General features: G+C 47.4%; 1 protein-coding gene across 1 annotated transcript in view; it reads left to right on the top strand.

Annotated features, from left to right (window-relative positions):
* GPR143 (G protein-coupled receptor 143) overlaps positions 1-19,964 on the top strand; it is a 36,361-nt gene extending 16,397 nt beyond the window's left edge. The window contains 6 exon segments of the mRNA XM_006892412.1: positions 1,428-1,520; positions 5,834-5,943; positions 10,078-10,186; positions 11,309-11,426; positions 15,340-15,559; positions 19,870-19,964. Coding sequence (XP_006892474.1) covers positions 1,428-1,520; positions 5,834-5,943; positions 10,078-10,186; positions 11,309-11,426; positions 15,340-15,559; positions 19,870-19,964 — 745 coding nt within the window.
* The last annotated feature ends 648 nt before the right edge of the window (positions 19,965-20,612 follow it).

The following is a 20,612-nucleotide window of genomic DNA, read 5'->3' as shown; positions in this document are numbered from 1 at the left end:
AGGTAGTAACAGGGCCTTAGCTTGTTATTAAATGCATAGATCGCTAAGATGCCCCTTCTGTGTAAATTGCTATTTTATAACCTGTTTTCACAAGACAAAGCAGAACTTTGGTCACTAAGAATCCCATGAGATGTACTAGTAAGACTTCAGAAAATTTTCTAACTGTAAACAATAGCCTTCCACGTTGAGGGCTATTTTCTACAAAGTGACATTTTGGGATAGTGCAACAATGCTCTTTGTGTATCTTTGGCAGTAAATAGCAAGGCTCCACCTGGACAGTGGAGTGGTCACTTCAGATGAGCCAGGTACAGAATGCGTGAATTCCTCATCTGCCTTTCCTGCTCCAGACAGAATATCAAGTCCTTGATGCAGACTCTCGTGGTTCTTGGGCGAAGAAACTGTTTGGTGGCTGTCAGGCTGGGTGTCCCAGATGCAAGGAGGTTGTCTTTTATGCCCTCACTTCCAGACTCTAATGGTCTCTTCTTCCTTGGCCCAATAGCTGCAAGAGCTGTGAGATTGGCGTCCCTGTGCTGTCTGTGTGCAAGCTCCAACTGCTGTAACTCTTTGGCTTTCTGCTTTAATCTCAGCTGTTCTGGATCTTCTTTATTGGAACGACTCTTGGCTGCTTTAAACAACATTTCTTTTTCTTCTAAATCCTTTCTCTGTTTCTCCAATTGATCCAGCTTTTCAAGAAACTTGAGCTGTGATCTGGTATCACTAGACAGGATGTAGTTTTCACTGGTCTTGTAAGTTGTCATTCGATGCTGAGCAATTGCACTTAGTTTTTCTAGCAGGCCTCGTAAACGCTCCTGCGTTGCGTGTGGGTCGCCTGTACACTTGATGATCACTAGTAACAACAATAGAGCATTTGCTGTTCCTGGGGGATACAAATGCTTAATATACTTGGTTGCTGGTTGAAAAGCTGGAGGTTTGAGCCCACCCAAAGATGCCTCAGAAGAAAAGACTGGCTAGCCACTGAAAACCCGATGGAGCACCGTTCCAGTCTGAGACATTGGGGCCATTTGTCAATTTGATGACAACTGGTTAAGGAGCACTTACTGTGATGCCTGCCTTTTTGTTCTTCCTAGCTCTTATTAGGGAGCTCTAGTGGCCTGGTGGGTGAGGAGTTGTGCTGCCAACTCAAAGTCACACAGTTCGAATCTTCCAGTTGCTGTGAGGGAGGAAAAAAACCTCCCGAGTTGTTCTGTACTAACAAAATTAATTACAAAATTTGTAGCTAAAATTTGTTACAACTGCTTCTGGAATTAACAGCACCTAACACATGGGTTAAGCCAACATGAACTTTATATATAACACAACAAGGGTGTTCGTTGCTCCCTGTGCATTTTCCTGCCTGGAGCTGTTCTAGAACTTTCCACGTATGACCTTTGTAAGCTGTAGCCATTCTCCTTCTGCTTCTCTCCTAGCACCATCCTCCTCTACCACATGATGGCGTGGGGACTGGCCATCCTGCTCTGCGTGGAAGGAGGGGTCATGCTCTACCACCCTTCTGTGTCCAGGTAAGGTGGGACTGAGGGGCCCCAATGCTGAGCTGTGCGGGTTCTCCCACAGCAAACCAGGGAGCCCCTTGGCGACAGAGTGGTTCCCTGTGGAGGTGCAGTTGGAAACAGGGGTTGACCACAATGTGCATGGACCTCCAAAGTCTTCCGCCCCGCCCCCTCCACGCCTGCATCTGGAACAGTTCATACACTGTGTGGGCCCTGGGGGGTTCTCTCCCTGTCTCTCCTCACTTTGGGGTGAGTTGCTCCCTGTCTCCCCCGCTCACACCACACACACACACACACACACACACACACACACACACACACACTCTTTCTCCTGTCCCCTCTCTGATTCTGTCTCTTTACACCACTTTCCTCTGAACGAGCAGGTGAGTTTCCCTAGAGTTGGAGACAGCCAGGCGCAAGCAAGGAGGGGCTGTGGTAGAGCCGAGTCAATTCTTTCTCTTTCTACACTGGCCCACTGCCCTTCTACTCTGTCCTCTCAGCCATCTCGACCATAGCCACGCAAGACGTGGCCTAGGAAAACATCTCGAGGATTTCGGCATGTTTAAAAGCTTGTAAACATACGTGCGTGCAGAGTCTCCAGGTAATTTTAAAGAGCGAACTTTATCTTCCTCTGGAAAACAGCAACAGACTATGGTTCCTCTGGCTGGTGTAGTATTGAGCTGCTAACCAATACTACACCTCGGTAGCCACTCCACGGGAAATAAGCAGTTTCCTACCATGAATATTTACAGCCTCGGAAAGTCATTGTAGGGCCACCGTGACTTGACACCGATGGCTTTGGTGGCACAGTGGTTAAGTGTTCTCCTGCTAACCACAAAGGAGAAAGCAGAGTCAGTCTGTTTCCACAAAGATTACAACTTTGCAAACTCTGTGGGGCAATTTTCCTGTGCCGTTGTTAAGTACCATCAAGTCAGAACTGACTCATAGCTGATCCTCCAGTTGGTTTTCAGAGGCAGTTAATTGCACAGAAGGAGATTGCCCATCTTTCTTCCACAGAGAAGCCTTTGGGATGGCATTTCAGCTCTACCATTAAGCCACTGGAGGTCAATATGAATTGGAATCTACTTGACAGAAACTAAGATAGTCTTTAAACCATGGATCTGTATAATACAATCCTCAGAACACATTATGCCTATTCCTGTTTTTAGTAAACAAAGGTTGGTTTTTTTTTATGGTGAGAAAAATTTATTACATTTAGAATTAGCCTGCTGGACTCAGTTTAGATGATCCCAATTTTGTTGGCAACATCCAAAGCAGCATAATCAGGAGCAAGTCGAACATAGGCCTTCTTCTCTCCATCAGGCCTGATCAAAGTGTTGACCTTAGCCACATCAATGTCATAGAGCTTCTTTACAGCTTGTTTAATTTGGTGCTTGTTGCCCTTGACGTCCACAATGAACACAAGTGTGTTGTTATCGTCTGTCTTCTTCATAGCTGACTCAGTGGTCAGGGGAAACTTGATGAAGGCCTAGTGGTCAAGTTTGTTTCTCCTGGGAGCGCTCTTCCGGGGGTATTTGGGCTGCCGTCGGAGTCTCAGCGTCTTAGGCCGCCGGAACGTGGGTGACGTGCGGATCTTCTTTTTTTTTTGGCTGTGGACGCCCTTCAGGACTGCCTTCTTGGCCTTCAATGCCTTTGCTTTGGCTTCAGTTTTGGGAGGGGCAGGGGCTTCCTTTTTCGCTTTCGGCGCCATCTTCGTAGAAAGGGTAAACAAAGTTTTATCGGCACACAGCCACTCCCATTTACTTTTGTATTGTCCATAATCAACACCCATGGTAGCAGCAGTTAAGAAATCCAATGTTGCGTTGAGAAAAATCTGCTGTTAAGGACCTCTCCAAAGTGTTAGAGAGCCGTGATGTCAGTTTAAAGAATAAGCAAGCCTGATCCAGGCCATGGTGTTATCAACTGCTTCCCAAGCATCTGAAAGGTGGACAATGACTAAGAATGATAGAAGAATCGATGCCCTGGAATTATGTTGTTGGAGAAGAGTACCTAATGTCACACAGATGGCCAGAAGAACAGACAAATCTGTCCTGGAGGCAGTGCAGCCAGGCTGCTCCTTAGAGCCAAGGATGGTGAAACTTTATCTCACATACTCTGGGCATGTTGTCAGGAAAGTTCAGTCCTTGGAAAAAAAGACATGCGGAGAAAGGTGAAGGGTCAGAAAAAGAGAGGCAGACCTTCAGGAGATAGATTGACACAGTGACTGTAAATACAGGCTTGAGCATGACAGAGATAACGAGGAGAGGGCAGGGTTCAGATCTACTGTTCACCGAGTCACAATGAATCACAGTAACCTTGACCGCACCTAACGACACCACCACCACCACGTATGTTGCTGCTTTCATGCTGCAGGGGAAGAGTAGAATTATTGAGATAGAGACTGCGTGGTCTACCTCAGTCTTGACCAACTGGATTTGTCACGTAGGCCACTTAGGGTCACTTAGGGTGACTTTAGAGACCCGAGACTTATTTTCTCACCATTCTGGAGGCTGAAAGTCCGGATCAGGGGCCCGACCCTGCCCCTTCTCTCCTTGTCCTGGACTTGATGATCCTCATGTGCTGTGCTGCTCTCTGCTTTCTTCTGCTCTTCCTATCCGAGTCCTCTCAGAAAGAATTAGGGCCCAGGTCCACCCCACCCCAAACTGGTAACATTCACAGGAGCTGGGGGTTCAGGCTTCAGCCCACATTGAGGGGACACAATTTAATCCACCTGAACATGTCCATTCATAAGACCCGCAGTGCCGGGTCCCCTGGCTGGCACCACAGAACGGGCTCATTGGCGCATTTTCACCCAATGCCTTCACCTTGGGCCCCTGGCGTCACCCAAGGAGCTGCATCAGAGGTGAAGGTGCCATGCTGCAGGGTTCTGAGGTTCCCCAAGGGGGGCCCTGGCCTTCTGGAAGCTGCTGTGTCAGCGTTTGCTTCCTCGTGCTCTGCAGCCTGGAGTCCTCGGGTGCTTCTGACTCATTTCCTCACTCTCCATCTATCACTTCTGTTCATTCTTTGCCTGGACCCTCTTCCTCCTTTGTCTTCCTTTGCCCTCAAGCCTTTTCAGGTGGCACTGGACGCTTCACAGCTGATCATCCAAGTCATTCCATTGCTGTTGAATCAGACCCAACCAACTCATCTCAAAACCCTCCAGTGGGTTTTCACAAACTGTAAATCACGGGAAAATTGTCCATCTTTCTCCCAAGGATCCAGTGGCTGGTTTGAACCTATCACGTTAGGGTCAGTAGCATGACTCTCTGCAGACTAAACCACTAGGGTGTCTCAAACCGAAGCTGACTATGAACCTAAACCAAACCCTCTGCTGTCAATTCTATTCTGACCCATTGTCACCTTAGAGACGGAACAGAAGTGTTCGCAGGGTTCCTGAAGCTGTAAATCTTCCCGAAGACAGACTGCCTCATTTTTCTCCTGTGAAGTCACTGGTGGATTTGAACCACTGATCTTGGCAAGGTGATTTACCTACAGCAACCCCAGGACTCCTCTGTTAGCACCTATTAAAAAGCCCTGCCTGTGGCAGGGGTGAACCAGCTCTTGACCGCACCTCATCCAGCCTTAGTTGCTTTGCTCTGCGCTCCACACACACCTTCTGCTCTCATTGTGACTTTTCCACCCTCTAGAGCCAGCTGGCGGGCTGTTCCTCTTCTGCTGTCCACCTCCCTCTGTGGCTGGGCGGGAGAGGCCCTCTCTTCTCTGCCCTCTCCTGCACTCCTCCTTCCCTTCTCTCCTACATTATGCCATTTCAGCCCAAGCCTTCACTAGGTTTCCATTGATTCCACTGGTCCTTTCCCTGGAAAGAGCCACCATCGTGCTGACTAGGACCAGTCACACAGATAAAGGAGCAGGGAAACCAGAGGAGGGGGGGGTGGCTGGCGGGCATGGACTGCATGCTTCTGCACCTAGCAGGCACTCAGATCCTCGTGCATTCTTCTGATGCTTGGCCTCACCTCGATGCTGATGGCTTTTCTTCCATAAGACTCAGTGTGAGGGGGCCCAGCACTGTGTCATTTCCGTTCTTTCTTTGACCTTTGTGTGGTGCCCCAAGGAATGGCTGGGAGGTCCTCCGCCCAGAGACCAGGAGAGACAAGACTGAATTCTCCTATTCCTGCCATGCCTAGCTGCTTCTCAGACAGGAGAGACAAGAAATGAGTCACGTTTCCTCTGGGCAGAGTCAGACCTGGATTTGTGCATTTCCTTTTGCTCCCTCATCTTCTTATCTCAGCTCCCAGATAAGTCTGCGGATTTTAGCCAGAGTATGGCTTTTGAGAAGAATGACTGATGTGGCTCTCCTCTCTCAGGTGTGAGAAGGGTCTGGAGCACAGTATCCCTCACTATGTCACCACATACTTGCCGCTGATGCTTGTCCTGGTGGCCAACCCCATCCTGTTCCACAAAACGGTGACTGCAGGTAAACCAGTTCCCACCGAGGCAACTCTGACTGATGGGGACCCCGAGTGCCCAGAGTAGAACTGTGTTCCAGGGGATGTTCAGGGGCTAATTTTTCATCAGTTGACCACCAAGGATTTCTTCTAAGGTGTCTCTGGGTGGACTTGAACTTTCAGTTAGCAGTCAAGTGAGTTAATCATTTGCACCACTCAGAGACCCTTAGCTCAGGCAAGTTACAGGAAAGTTTTCTGGGTACATATCAAAGAGGATGACTTTTTACACATGTCCAAGACACGGGTCTTGGACTCAGATAATGAGCTAAAATATCCTGCATATTTATGTTCTCAGAATGAGGTACTAGCCTTCTAGAACCATCTACAGCCCCTAACCCTATTTGCCACCCTCCAGAGGTGAATGCAGAATATAACTGAGAGAATGAGTGGGTTTAATAAAGGAAAGTGAGTAAGCCTTTTTGGTCACAGCTTACATAATTCCTAGTCAACATTTGTTTGTCCTAAATCAGGACAAGTGCACTTTTTTACTCCTAGGCTGGGCTGGGTGGTGTTTGAAGACATAAAGGACAGTGGAGTGGGGAGTCCTGAGTTATATACAGACTCCATGGCTCCCAAAACATAGCCTGTATCTCCCTATAGTAGAAGGATCCCAGTGTGGAACAGGAAACAGGAAGTAGAGCACAGGAAATGAGTCAATAGTAAGAGCTTGGTAAGAGAAATGTAGCGAGCCAGCTGAAGGTAGCGGGAGGTGTTCCAGCCCCACGCCATCCTCAGGGAAGTGAACCTGCAGGTCCCTTACTGACTCATAGTGACCCCATAGGACAGAGTAGAACTTCCCTAAAGGATTTCCAAGGATGTAATAATCTTCACAGAGGAAGACTGCTAACATCTTTCTCCCAGGAGTGGCTAGTGAATGGATATAAATGGTTGGATTTTTAGTTTGTAGCCAAGTGCTTGAACCTGCACCACCAGGACTCCTCAGGTCCATGTGCTGTTGAGTCAAATACACATAGCAACTCTATAAACAGATCTGAACCCTGTTGTACCGTGTGGGTAAAGTGCTTGTCTGTCAGACGCTGTACTCAGGCAGAGCTCCCAGAATAAGACACTCTAAAAAGGACTGGCCAGCCACTTCTGCAGAAACAAGCTTTCAAAACCCCTATGAGAAGATCCCTCTGTGGCTCATAGCAACCTTATATATAACAGCTCTAAACCCTGCTCTATCCTGAGTCAACTTTATCATCTCTGACACACCTTCCCCCATTATCCCACTCAATGAGTCAGTCCATATCATAGAAGATCTGCCTCTCCTGCACTGTCCTTCACCCTCCCAAGCATAACGTCCCTCTCCCTGGTCCGTCTTTGCAACATGCCCAAAGTATGTCAGATGGAGCTTCAGAATCGCCACTCCAAGGACTGGTCCATCCTTGCAACATGCCCAAAGTATGTCAGATGGAGCTTCAGAATCCTTGCCTCCAAGAAGTAGCCTTATTTCACCCTCTCTAGGACAAACCTATTTGTCGTAAATTCAAAACTCTTCTCCAGCACCACAGCTCAAGGGCATCAATTCTCCTATCATCCCTAGTCATTGTCCAGCTTTCTGATGCATAGCAAGTAATTGCGAAAACCACGGCCTGGATCGGGTGCACCTTAGTCTCTAGACTGACATCATTTCTCTCCAGCACTCTAGAGAGGTTCCTGACAGCCGATTTTCCCAATGCAATTCATCTTTTGATTTCCTGGCTGCTGGTACCAAGAGTTTTGGTTGTAGAGTCAAGCAAACTGAAGCTGTCAACAATCTTAATCTCTTCACTTTCCATCATGATGCTGCCAATCACCCCAGTGGTGAGAATCTTTTTTTCTTGATGTTGAGCTTCAATCCATATTGAAGGCTTCAGTCCTTGACCTTCTGCAGCAAGCACATATTCTTTATCGCTGATAGCTGCCACAAACAACTGCTTCCTTTCCCAAGAGACCATAAGACCTGGATGGTGCCTAGCTTCCATTACTGAACACTGATCCAAACGTGAGGACAGACCAAAAGGAGGACAGTGAGGAACAGATTTCCAAATTCTCAATGACTCTAGACTCTGGAGCCATGGAGGCTGGATGAACACGTGAAGTTATTGTCCTGAGAGAATCTCTAAACTTTAAACCAAGAACACCTCCTTAACTCTTAAAATCAAGCAGTAGTTTAACTTAACTAGTGAGCATTGTGCTCTTTTTAGAAATGCATATATAATAGCCATTTGAGAAAAGCAATTTGAAAGATTAGAGAGGAATCTTAGAGAGCTCTGCTGGCCTAGTGCCAAGAAGCTGTGGTGTAATCCCAAAGGCATGCAGTTCAAAGCCACCAGCTGCTCTGAAGGAGAATGGGCAATCTTCTCCCGTGTGATTAATTGCCTAAGGGTCAGCTGTGGGTCGGTTGTGACTCTATGGTACACAACAACAACAACAACAACAAGAAGAGAGGAACTTCAAGGGGGCAATGGGGTTATGTTAATAGGGGAGGAACAAAGCAGAGGAGGAGGGGAAGAATGCTTGTGCAGCTCAAGAAATTAATACCACTGAATTGTACGTGGAGAAACTGTAGAATTGGTGGGTGTTTAGCTGTGTAGATTGTCAACAACAACAAAGTATTTTCAGTAATAAAATAAATTATGACTGCTACCTGATGAACCGACTGGAAGAGAAGCCATATTTGCTCCCATTCCCAAGAAATGGTCCAACAGAATGTGGAAACTATCAAACAATATCATTTATATCACACGCAAGCAAAATACTGCTAAAGAACATTTGAAAAATGGCCAGAACAGTACATAGATAGGGAACTGCCAGAATTTCAAGCTGGATTTAGAAGAGGCCATGGCACCAGGAATATCACTGTTAATGTCAAATGGATTCTGCCTAAAAGAAAAAAAAACCAAAAACCAGAAGAATGACTTATTTGTACTTTATTGACAATGCAAAAGCACTTGACTGTGTGGGTCATAACAAACTGTGATTAACATTGAAAGAAATGGGGATCCCAGAACACTTAATCGTGCTCATTTAAAACCTATACTTACACTAAGAAGCTGTTGTGTGAACAGAGTAAGGAAACACTACATGGTTTAAAATTAAGAAAAGTATGTGTCAGGGTTGTATCCTTTCTCCATACCTATTCAATCTATATGCTGAGCAAATTATTTGAGAAGCTGGATTCTAAGAAGAATGTGGCATCAGAATCGGAGGGAGACTCATCAATAACCTGTTTGCTGCAAAAGATCAAAGAATACAGCTTTCAATATGGATAACATCTCAATGCCAAGAAAACAAAAATTCTCACAAGACCAATAGGCAACATCTTGATAGTTGGGGAAAAGATTGAAACTGTCAATGACTTCATCTTACTTGGATTCACCACTTGGTATCAGGAATCAGGAGATCAGGAGACATATTGCACTGGAAATGTCACCAGTCAAGGACTTCTTCAAATTATTGAGGAGCAATGATGTCAAATTGAGGACTAAGGTGCACCTGATTCCGGTCATGGTCTTTTCAATCACTTGCTATGCATCCGAGAACTGGACAATGAATAAAGATGATAGAAAAAGAATTGATGCTTTTGAAGTATGGTGTTGGAGAAGAGTACTGATTATCTATCCTGTGGACTGCCAAAAAAACCCAAAAAAACCCAAGCAGCTATGTCTTGGAGAAGGTGCAGCCAGAGTGCTCCTTGGAGGCAAAGGTTATAAAGCCTCCTCTCACATACTTTGGGCATGTTGCTAGGAGAGGCTATTCCTTGGAGGGGATATCATTCTTGGAGAGGTGGATGGAAAGCGAAAGAGAAGACCATCAACCAGATGGATTGACACAGTGAGTGCAGCAATGAGCTTGAGTGTGTCAGAGAGCATGAGGGTGGCACAGGATAGGACAGGGCTCAGACCTGTTGTTCAGAGGGTTGCTTTGGGTTGTACTCGACTAGACACAGCACCTAACAACAACAACGTCTATCGTCCATCCACATTTCCTGGAGTCTAGCAAGTTGCAGATGAATGAGCACCTATATTTGGTTTTGCTTGTCACTCTCTCGGCTTTTCTGTCGCTTTGTTTCCTTTCCTTGTGCACAGTGAACCTGACATGCCTTCTTTCCTTTTCAGTGGCCTCGCTGCTTAAAGGAAGACAAGGCATTTATACAGAGACAGAGAGACGGATGGGGGCTGCCATCAAGATCCGATTTTTCAAAATAATGCTGGTTTTAATGATTTGGTAAAATTCTTCCATTTTTGTTTTGTTTTGTTTTTCCTTACTGCTGGGACGGGGGCTCTGCTTGCTCCTCTGAGTGCAGCCCGGAAGTCCCAGAGGGAAGAATCTTGGGAAAGGAAATCCTTGAGCCTGTGCTAGGTGCCCTTCAAGGAAGTGCACCAAAGACAGGAAAGTGAGCCCACAGTTCACGAGCTTCCACCAGAATGGACTCCCAGTGCATAGAAAGCTCTCAGGACAAGAAGTCCTGATTTTAGTTCTCAAACATCCCAACCATATGCTTCCGGTATTTTGTCCTGCTGCTGGAGTCAACGTCAAAATGATGCAGTCTGGTGTGCTCTTCTGTTTATCCACTGGCATCATTCTTGACCCCAGAATTCCTGTGTCCAGCAAAGGGGCATAGACACATGTTTAGTAGGCTGACTCACAGCTCAGTCTAGAAGGCTAGAGAACAGGATAAAAACCTTTCTCTCGTTTCTCTCACCACTGGTATCCTGCCACAAAGTGTCAGGTAGATGCTATGAAAATAGACCTGCAACCAAGCAAGCAAGATTGCAATCACTGTGGTGGAGCGAGGCTTGGAAGGATATGGCATGTCTTGGCGGTGTAAATAATTCACCTGCTAGAAGGAAGTTCGTTTGGATGCCCTCCTGGGGTTGGGGTGCGTGTCAATTGTCTCCCTTTAGAAATATCCTCTTGCTTTACAAATGCTCTCAGCTATTTATTAATTTTGAAATTCACTCATCCACACAAGAAACACTAAAACTTTCCAATATATCATGCCCAGTAAGTAAGCTGTATTTTGCCTGCTATCAAGGCTTTGGGTGACCTCTCAAAAGAGTGAATTCTGGGTAATCTGACCCAGGCTCGAACCTTACACCCTCATGTGGTGTTGGATGGTATTGTTGATCTCTGCTTTAGGCTGAGGAAGGGCTCTCTGTTTCTCTAATGTCCCTCTGAAGGTGCTGGTTCCTTTAAGTCCCTTCCTGAGGAAGTAGTCATCTGTCTCCCCAGAGGACTTAAAGTCCTTGCTAGAACGTGTCCCCCTCCCTGTGCCCAGCCTCATCACTTCAAACCTCATTGTGTTGTCTATCCTTTTCACTCATGAGGCCATTTCCTTTCCAACAGCTGGCTGTCCAATATCATCAATGAAAGCCTTCTATTCTATCTTGAAATGCAACCAGATATCAACGGTGGCTCCCTGAAATACATCAGGATTGCAGCCAAGACCACATGGGTCATTATGGTAGGTCAATGGTGATTTTAAATCTTCCTGGAGGAAAAAAGACAGCACCAAAAACCAAGCTGAACCCCAGATACATAGTGCATTCTTATTTGAATATATAAGGATTTCATAGGCTCCTGAGAAACTTCCATGGCACACTGGTTGTTGACCAAAAAAGTCAGTGGTTCAAACTACCATGCACAGAAGAAAGTGGTGGTAGTCCACTTCCATACAGATTTACGGCCTCAGAAATCCCATAGGCAGTTCTACCACATCCTATGGGGTCACTCTAAGCCGGAAGTGGGTTCGTTTTGGTTTTTCATGGTTTACTTACTCTTGGCCATGGTATACTAAGCAAGTCAGCCTAATTTACCAGTGGAATCATGATTAAGTAGGTACCTACCACTCATGGAAATCATCTTAACAAAGCCACAATACCTGGAAATTTATTGAGACCAGACAGATAACCAGGCTGGCAAAGCCACAGGGGTGAAAATATTGCTGGAAGCAATCTCTGTGCTGTGTGTTATTATGGGTGTCCCCAATTTCCAGCAAGAAGGGAATGGCCATTGCACTCAGAGCTCCTGACGGAATGCTTACGTAGACATTAAAAATAGTGATTAGGGAAACCCCCACAGTTGGTGAAACACCCAGGTTCTAAAATGATAGTAATCACAGCTACAGAAAAGCAAATCTATGAAACCATGTCGAGTGGAAACACGCAGAACAATTATTGGCTTGTTAGGGTAGCCGGGCCTTGCGTAGCTATCGCCCTTCAATATTTTCATTACGTTACATTTATAATGAAAAGTAAGTATGTGAGCTATTGGCAGGGAAGCTTTTTGCTGCAAACAATGGACGTTTCTCCTGCTTCTGAAGGAGGGAAACCGGACTCCTCAGGGTGTGGACCTCAGTGGCGCAGAGCTTTGGAATCTCGCCTGGTCCCTTTAGCTGACCTCACGTGCATTTACAGCACATAATGGACGGATGGTCTCCAAGCTCATCCGCGGCCTCCGGAAGCTTGGTGAGGTCAGATCCTGATTCAGAAGCACGGGGGTGGGGGGGTGGGGGGGGGGAATGAAAGCAGTGCTTCCCCCACCCCCACGGCTCCGAGCCTGTGGGGCCTAAGGCTCTTTGTGCACCATTGGGAAAGCGGGCAGGCGGGGCTGGGCTGGGGAGCAGCAGCTTCCTGAGAAAATCCCCTGGATTCCAGCCTGGAAACCTTGGATATTCTACTCCATCACAGAGGGTCACTGTGATCAAAAACCAGAAACTCAAACTTGTTGCCCTCACTTTGATTCCACCTAGCCACCCCATAGGACAGAGTAGAATTGCCTCGCAGAACTTCCAGAACTGTCATCTTAACAGAAGCAGTCAGCCTCAGCTTTCTTCCCGCGAGACAGAGATTCTAACTTTTGACCTTTCCAGTGGTAGCCGAGCACTTTAACCACAGTACTATCCAGGCTCCTGTCCACCATCCAGACACAGTTTATTATCAGGCAACCAGCTTATTGCTGGAAGTTGTGAAGTAGGTAGAAAGAGGCTGCTGACAACTTGGAGTTTGACTAAGATAGTCCCAGTGAGGTATTTTGGGCTGATGAGTGCTCTCTCCCTTGTACTACGACAAAAGGCATTGGTGCAATTTTTGCTTGGGGAGGAACACTGTATGGCCTATGGCTTGGTGAATCAGAGGTTAGTTGAGTGGGTCGTTGGCTTGAGTCTTGCTCTCCCTTGTAGAGCTTCCTGGGCCTGAGCCCATTCCCAGCCCGAGCCTGAGCCCGTAGAGGGCCCCCCCCCCATCGTTTCTCCTTCACCTTGGTGCTGGGCTTTACCCTGCCCGGGTTGCTGCGGCCCAGCTTTTTGTCTGAAACTTATCCACATACTCATTAAACCCTGGGATAGCCTGATCTCTGAAAACTGGCACTCCCCTCTCCTCACTTCCCCTTCTCCTCTGCTCCCTTTCCTCCTCCCCTCCCTCTTCTCTCACCTCCTTTGTCCCCCCTTCCTCTTCCCTTCCTTCTCTTTCTGTCTTCCTCCTCCCCTTCCCTTCTTCCTTTTATTTTTTTCCAAAAATTTTTCGTGTGATTGTAATCTTGATTGTAATCAAAGTTTACAGAAAGTTTGGCTTTTCATTCGTTCCCATTTTCTTCCCTCCACCTCGCTTCTTACTACCCTAGTCCACTTAGCAATGCACCCCCTTGTTCCCGATTGTTGCCCCACTTATTTTTTTTATTATTATTAAATTTTATTTGTTTCAATGAACATTCACAGGGATTCTGGGCTTTCACTCCTTCATTGCCGCACCATTCTCTCCACCCTCCTCCCCAGTTTATTCTTCTTCCCTGCCATCCGAATGTCTGTTTTAATTGTCCAATTGCCACAGTGCTTGTCAAAGTCAGTTCTGATTAATCTCCTTTGTCGGTGTGTCCTTTGCCATTCCCTATCGCTCCTCCCTGAGAGAGACTTCACCCTGATTCATAAGGAAAAGGGGATGGCGTATTCTCTTAGCTACTTCCTGCTGAAAAGGGACGCTGTGGGTTTCAGGGTGAAGATCTTCTCTCACTACTCTAAAGGGCCCCTTTGGCAGTAGAAAACACATAGACTATTATGGAGATTGATTTTGGAATTTAGATGCACTCTTATTGATTGTGCTTGGCCGTACATGTTCATATCCTTGAAGATGTATCATGGGGGTGTTGCAACCTAGAAGACACAAATTTGACTAACAAGTTATAAGTACATGAGTCAAAAATTATGGAAAAATAAAAGAAAAGATTCTTTCATTGTTTTACAAACCCTCCCCCAGGTCCCCTCCACCATGTAGCCCTCGCTCTAGACTCCTGTGATGACAGAAGTACCTAGTCATATATCTCTTTTAAACAGTTTTCTCCCTCCTCTGTTTCAGTGCAGTATACATTATTGAACCCATCTTACTCAGTCTCTCCCCAACCCCAAGGACAGTCCCATTCTACAACAGTGGCATCATGTAATATTTGTCCTTTTGTGACTGGGATATTTCACTCAGCATAATGTTCTCCAGAGTCAACCATTTTGAATAATATTGCGTGAGTTCCTTGTTTTTTAATGCAGCATAGTATTCCATTGTGCGAATATACCACAGCTTCTCTAGCCATTCGTTTGTTGATGGGCACTTAGGTTGTTTCCAACTCCTTGCTATTGTAAACAAAGCCGCGATAAACATGGGTATACATATATCTACTTGGATGTCAGCTATGGTCTCTTCAGGGTATATTCCCAGTAGTGGAATTGCTGGGTCAAATGGCATCTCTATTTGCAACTTTTTGAGAAAGCGCCATACTGCTTTCCACAGGGGTTGCACCATTTTACACTCCCACCAACAGTGAATCAGGGTTCCAGTTTCTCCACAACCTCGCCAGCATTTGTTGCTTGATGTTCTGTTAAATTTTGCTATTTTGACTGGGGTGAGATGATATCTCATAGTTGTTTTAGCCCCACTTATAATGTCCAATCATACATTCCTTTCAGACAGTGCCCTCACCCATCAGGTGTAGTGCGGTGCTCGTTATCTCCCCACTCCAGCCCCCCATGTCAGTCCTGGTTTATAACAGCGCTATTCTGCATCCTCCCCTTCTGCCTCCCTCCTCTCCCTCTCCACTGTCCTCTCCCCCCTCCTCATCCATCTCCCTCCCCTCTCTCACCCTCCCTTCTATCTCCTGTCCTTCTGCTCTCCTTTCCTCCCCTCCTTCCTTCTCCTCCTCTTACACCCTTCTTCTCCATTCACCTCTTCTCTCCTCGGCACACTGAGAGGGTACAATATCCACAGCCAGTCTGTGTCTTGCCCCAGTCCAACTCCTGTCCCTGAGTGCTCTCGCCTCACCCCCACCACTGAGCACTCTCCTTGCTGCTACACTGCCCTACTGACCACCCTGTGCCATGCTGCCCTTCTCACCAGGGGACACTGAATCCGGCCCAAGGATTTCTCTTGTCCCTGGCCTTCTATGGCTGGACTGGGTGCAGCCTGGACTTCTGGGCCTCCAGGAAGGAGCTGCAGTGGGAATCACTGACCACCTCCCCCATGGGCTCCTGCGGGCCTGACGACAGCCAAGGGACCCGGAAGATGACTCGGGGTATCGGACATGCGTCTGATGAGGCCTTGAGCCTGCTGTCTGAAGGTAGGTAAAGCCTTATCTTCCAAGGGAAGTGGATTGGAGGGCACTCATGGAGTCAAATAACAAGCTGCCTGGAGGGAGAGTCTATGGCATCCCCACAACCTTTCAAACAATGCCGGTGGAGAATTAGGACAGCGGGCATGGACGCTAACCTTGTCTCATCATGTTCACAGGTGAATATTTTTATGATGCCTCTCAGTGCAGAGTTGCAAAGCAATGAGGCCTTGCATTAGCTATAACTGGCCCCTCCATGGGTCTGAGTGGCATTTAAGCAAAAAAAAAAAAAAAAAAAAGAAACCCCAAACAACAAAACTACCAGCTAAACAGCTCTTTAAATGCCTAAGGGCATTTACTTCAAGCATATGATTAAAATCCCCGGTCCGAACCCAAATTCATATTTGAATCTGTAATAAACAATATACCTACTCTAACATATTGTATACCAAATATTAACTCTTGGGGACTCACCATCCAGCTAGTTTCCCCCTCCTGCCAGGTGGGGTCATTTGTGTGTGAGTGTGGTGTTCTTGTTAATTGTTGTTGAGCTGCCTCTGACTTGTGGTGATCTTATGTTCAACAAAACCAGTCATTGCCCCATCCTGCAGGGCTACACCACCAAGACTCTTTGAGGAAGAGACAATATTTTATCATTTCAGCAACATGAAATTAAAAACTCTGCTACCATCAAGGTGATTCCAGCTCACAGTACACTGTAATTGCCCCTTATGATGCCCAAGGCATCATACTGCCACATCTTTCTCTTATGGAGCAGCTAGGGCACTGAAATAATCTACCTTTCAATTAGCAAAGGCGTTTTTAATCCACTTCACCACCAGGACTCCTTTGCAAATCCTATACACTTTCCATGTTGTTGTTCGGTGTGGTTGAGTCAACGCAGGTGAGAACCTTGACCCACTCTGAGTCATCCTCATGCTCGAGTCTATCGTGACAGTCACTGTCCCTTCCTTTCATTGACCTGATGTCCACTGGCCTTTCCCAGCATGATGCCTTTTTCCAGGAGCTGGCCTATTCTGACAACAGGCTCAAAGTATGTGCGATGAAATCTCAACCTCCTTGCCTCTAAGGAGTACTCTCCTTGCACTTCCTCCACGATAGACTAGTTTGTTCCTCTGGTGGTCCATGGGGATGTTCAGCACTCTTCTCCAACACTGCAACTCAAAGGCATCGATTCTTCTGTCCTCCTTCACTGTCCAACTTTCAGATGCATAGGAAGCAATCAGATGGCTTGTGTCAAGCACACTTTGGTCTTTAAACTGATACCTTTACTCTTCAGCACTTTAGGACCACTAAAGAGGTCCTTGACAGCAACTTTACCCAATACAACATGGTTGTGGGGTTTTGTGGTTTTTGTTTTTGGTTTTTTGGGTTTTTTTACTGCTGCTATCACGGCCATTGATTGCCAACCCAAGTGAAATTAACTTGTGGACAACTTCAATTTTTTCCCTCCATGTTGCCTTTTGGTTCACTGGTGAGGATTTTTGTCTTCTTGTATATATTTCAAGTCTTTACTCTTTGTGTCATCTGCAAACTGTAGCTTGTTGATGAGTCTTCCTCCAATCTTGACTCCACATTCTTCTTCAGAGAGTCCAGCTTCTCCAGTGTTTTACTCAGTATACAGATTGAATAGGTCTGGCTAAAGGATACACACCTTACTTGATTTTAAACCATTCCGTGTTCTTCGTTTAAAACAAAGGGAAGGAATGCGGAAGTAAGAGAGAGAAGCAAACATTTCAAAGTGCAACTTGAGGAGACAAAACAAAGTATTAGAATGAGATATGTAAAGAGCTGGAACTAGAAAACAAAAAGGGTTGAACAATTGACATTTCTCAAGCTGAAAGAACCAAATAACAAGTTCAAGCCTCAAGTTGTGATATTGAAGGGTTCTATGGGCAAAATCTTGAATATTGCAGGAAACATCAAAAAAATACGGAAGGAATACAGAGAGTGACCGTACCAGAAAGAACTAGTCAACACTGAAAAATTTCAGGAGGTAGCGAAAGATCAAGAAGCGATAACACTGATGGAAGAAGTCTAAGCTGTACTGAAGGCAGCTGAAAAAATAAGGCCCCAGGAATTGATGGACTACCATCAATTTCAGAAAACGTGCAGCCGTGACTGTGCTCACCAGCCTATGCTGAGAAATGTGGAAGACTTTCTAGACACCTCTCCAAATCTCAGCTCTGTGTCAGGCTGGGGAGGCCTCCAAGGGTCAGCCTAGGTAGGGGTCCTCTAGCAAAGGGCGTGGGCCTCAGTACTGTGAGGCCCTGGACATCCCTCAGGTACTGAGTTTTCACTAAGAGGAAAATAGACAACCTCTCCAGATGGCAACATGGAGTGACTTCTCTGAGACTTGCTCCCTGCCTCTCTCCATGGAGCCCAAAGGTCCGAAGAGAAATCCCAGTGACCAGCAAGCTGGACTGCAGGCAGGCCCTGCCCAGGTGGCTGGCCCCACAGCACTTGATTCAGGGAAGGGCACTGCAGCAGAGCCGGGGGGGGGGGGGGGGGGGGGGGGGCGGGGGGAGGAGTAGGGGGAGACGGAAGGGCCAGACGTCTTCAAAGCTGCAGGGCCCAGGCGTGCCCCGGAGCGTAAGGTCACGGGTGTGCTCAGCCCAGACTTTGATCATGAGTCACCATGTGACACAGCGGCCCAGGAGTTTGCGGAGAAGACTCACAGAAAACTTACACAGTTCCCACAGGGCCGGCATGTCCCCATCGCCAGTGGCGGCCCAGTGTGAGAAATAAGTCTTTTTGAAGAGCTACCAGGCTTTCCAGCAGCCCTATCTAATGGTCTCTCTGCCTAGTCTCCAGTCTGCAGGAGTTGCACCCCAACACAAAGGTCTTCTCTCACCATCCCAGACTCTCCTGCTTGACCTGGCTGTGGGGTCAGAGCCACACTCAGTCCTCCCTCCGCCTTTAAACACTCCCTTCCCTCCCCTTCATGGCGCGTACACCTGCCTTGAGTATGCAGGCCCCATGTCTTCTCAGATGCCTCCGAGCCAGGCCTGAGAGGAAGCCCCAGACCCAGCCTCTCCTGCCCACCATGTCCCAGAACGGGCTTTTTTGAGGCGAGACAGTGCAGTGTTGCATCTATCTGCCTTCTTGGCAACACTGCCACCTTTTCTATAACTTGGGATTTTCTAGAACTTTCCAAACCATTTCTTCTCCCACTGCCACAATTAATCAGCTCCCCGTTTCCACCACTGCCACCACCACCAAATACAGGATTGGACAGATGTGTCTGGCATTGAAGGCACATGCTCAGCCATCACTCTCTGCAGAGTCCCAGTGTAGGACCACAACAATGGGGTTCATTGACGCAAAGACTGGCCACTGGGGACTCTGCTCTGTGTGTATTTACATGCACACATCATTTTGTTGTACTTCCCAGGTTCCATCTTGGACTGAGCACATCTCTGAGGGACATTTCCCCAACAGCAACTGCTCACTTCCTGTCCTTGCCACATTTAGACTACAGTAAAGTTTTGTTGTTGTTGCTGTGTTCCCTTGAGTCGGCACTGACACATAGCTGCCCCTCCAGCCGGTTTCCAGAGGCAGTAAGTTGCACGGGGGAAGACTGCCCATATTTCTCCTGTGGAGTCAAACCACCCGTCTTCGCATTGGCGGTGTAACTCGTTTACACCAGGCCACCAGAGCTCCCCTACAGCAAAGTGGAGACATAACTTTTAAATATACTGAGAAACCAAGGCATCTATGGGACTTATTTGTCATATTTGCTCCATTCTGGTGCTTACTTTAGAGTGGCAGTCTGGAAATGTGGGCATGTCCTTCATGGGTGGCACTGAGGAGCTATGGAAGAGGGGAGCTGTTAACATCATGAAAGACCACATGGGAGGGTGTTAGTTCACAGAGGGTAGGGCCCTCCTTCCCGTGGGGCATGTCCCGGAATTGGATATGGGTGACCAGGTAACCACAGGTCCCTTGTCACAGGAGTTGCTACGTCCTCTGAGGCTTTGCTGTGGTCCCAGGGCTCATGTTGTGCGTCTGCATCACACACGTCTTTCCCAGTTGTGTGAGGACCAAGTGACTGCTCTTCATGTTGAAGATGGGGCGCTGAGGGGCTGAAGATGGACCCCAGGCTAGTTGCCCTGCACCACCTATCGTACACTTCAGTGAGGCAAAGGGTGACAGTTCCTGATCACAGGCTGTGTGTACCGGCCCGAGCTGAGGCGCTGGGTCCAAGGTGCAGTGGCACCCGGGAGTGTTCTCCAAGGCGCGTGACGGTTCTGCTCACGACTCAGATGCCATCGCCTCCTCTCTCTCTTCTCCCCCAGGATCAGATGCCAGCACGATCGAAATCCATACCACAAGTGGTTCCTGCCCTCCAAATGAGGCCAACTCGACTCCAGGAACCCAGGGAGAGTCATGAGGGGCCAAAGGGTCTAAGGACCCCAAGTTCCTCAGAGAGTGCAACGCCCACTGCCTGGCCTGGAGCTCCCTTCGGGTCACCCAATCGGCGCTTCACCCCAGGGCCTCCCCTCCAGGGAGGAGATAGGAGCCATAACAGTGCCCTTGGGGAAGGGAGGCAAACTTCGCTAGCCCAGCCACCCCAATGCGCATGCCCACTTTGCTGTTAGTTTTTCTGCAGCTGGCTGTCATCTAAATGTCAGATCCAAGTCCTTACAAAAGTAGTCAAATAAAGTCATTCTCAAGTTCCTGGCCAATGTGGATTCTGTCCGAACACCTCCAGGTAACATTGTGGAGTAAATTGCTGTAAAGCAGCAGCCAGGCACGAGTAGTGCCCTTCATGCGCCCACTAGGACGTGGAGAGGGATCAGTGCCAACTCGTGAGCAATGATGTATGTCAGAGTCAGCCGTGCCCGGTAGGATTTTCAATGGTTCCTTTTCCAGAAGATCACCAGGCCTTTCTTCCAAGACACCTCTGGCTGGTGTGGAGTAATCTTTCGAGTGCACTAACCATATGCACCATCCAGGGAGTCTGGCGGGGTGAGGGCATGTCCTTGTTGTTGTTGTTAGGTGCTGTGTCTAATTGTGTACAAATCAAAGTGACCCTGTG

The sequence above is a fragment of the Elephantulus edwardii genome, unplaced genomic scaffold, assembly GCF_000299155.1.
Source record: "Elephantulus edwardii isolate Elephantulus edwardi_28Jun2011 unplaced genomic scaffold, EleEdw1.0 scaffold00115, whole genome shotgun sequence".
Taxonomy (NCBI): Eukaryota; Metazoa; Chordata; class Mammalia; order Macroscelidea; family Macroscelididae; genus Elephantulus; species Elephantulus edwardii.
Note: the sequence above shows the minus strand (reverse complement) of the source record. Positions and strands in the feature narration are given on the sequence as shown.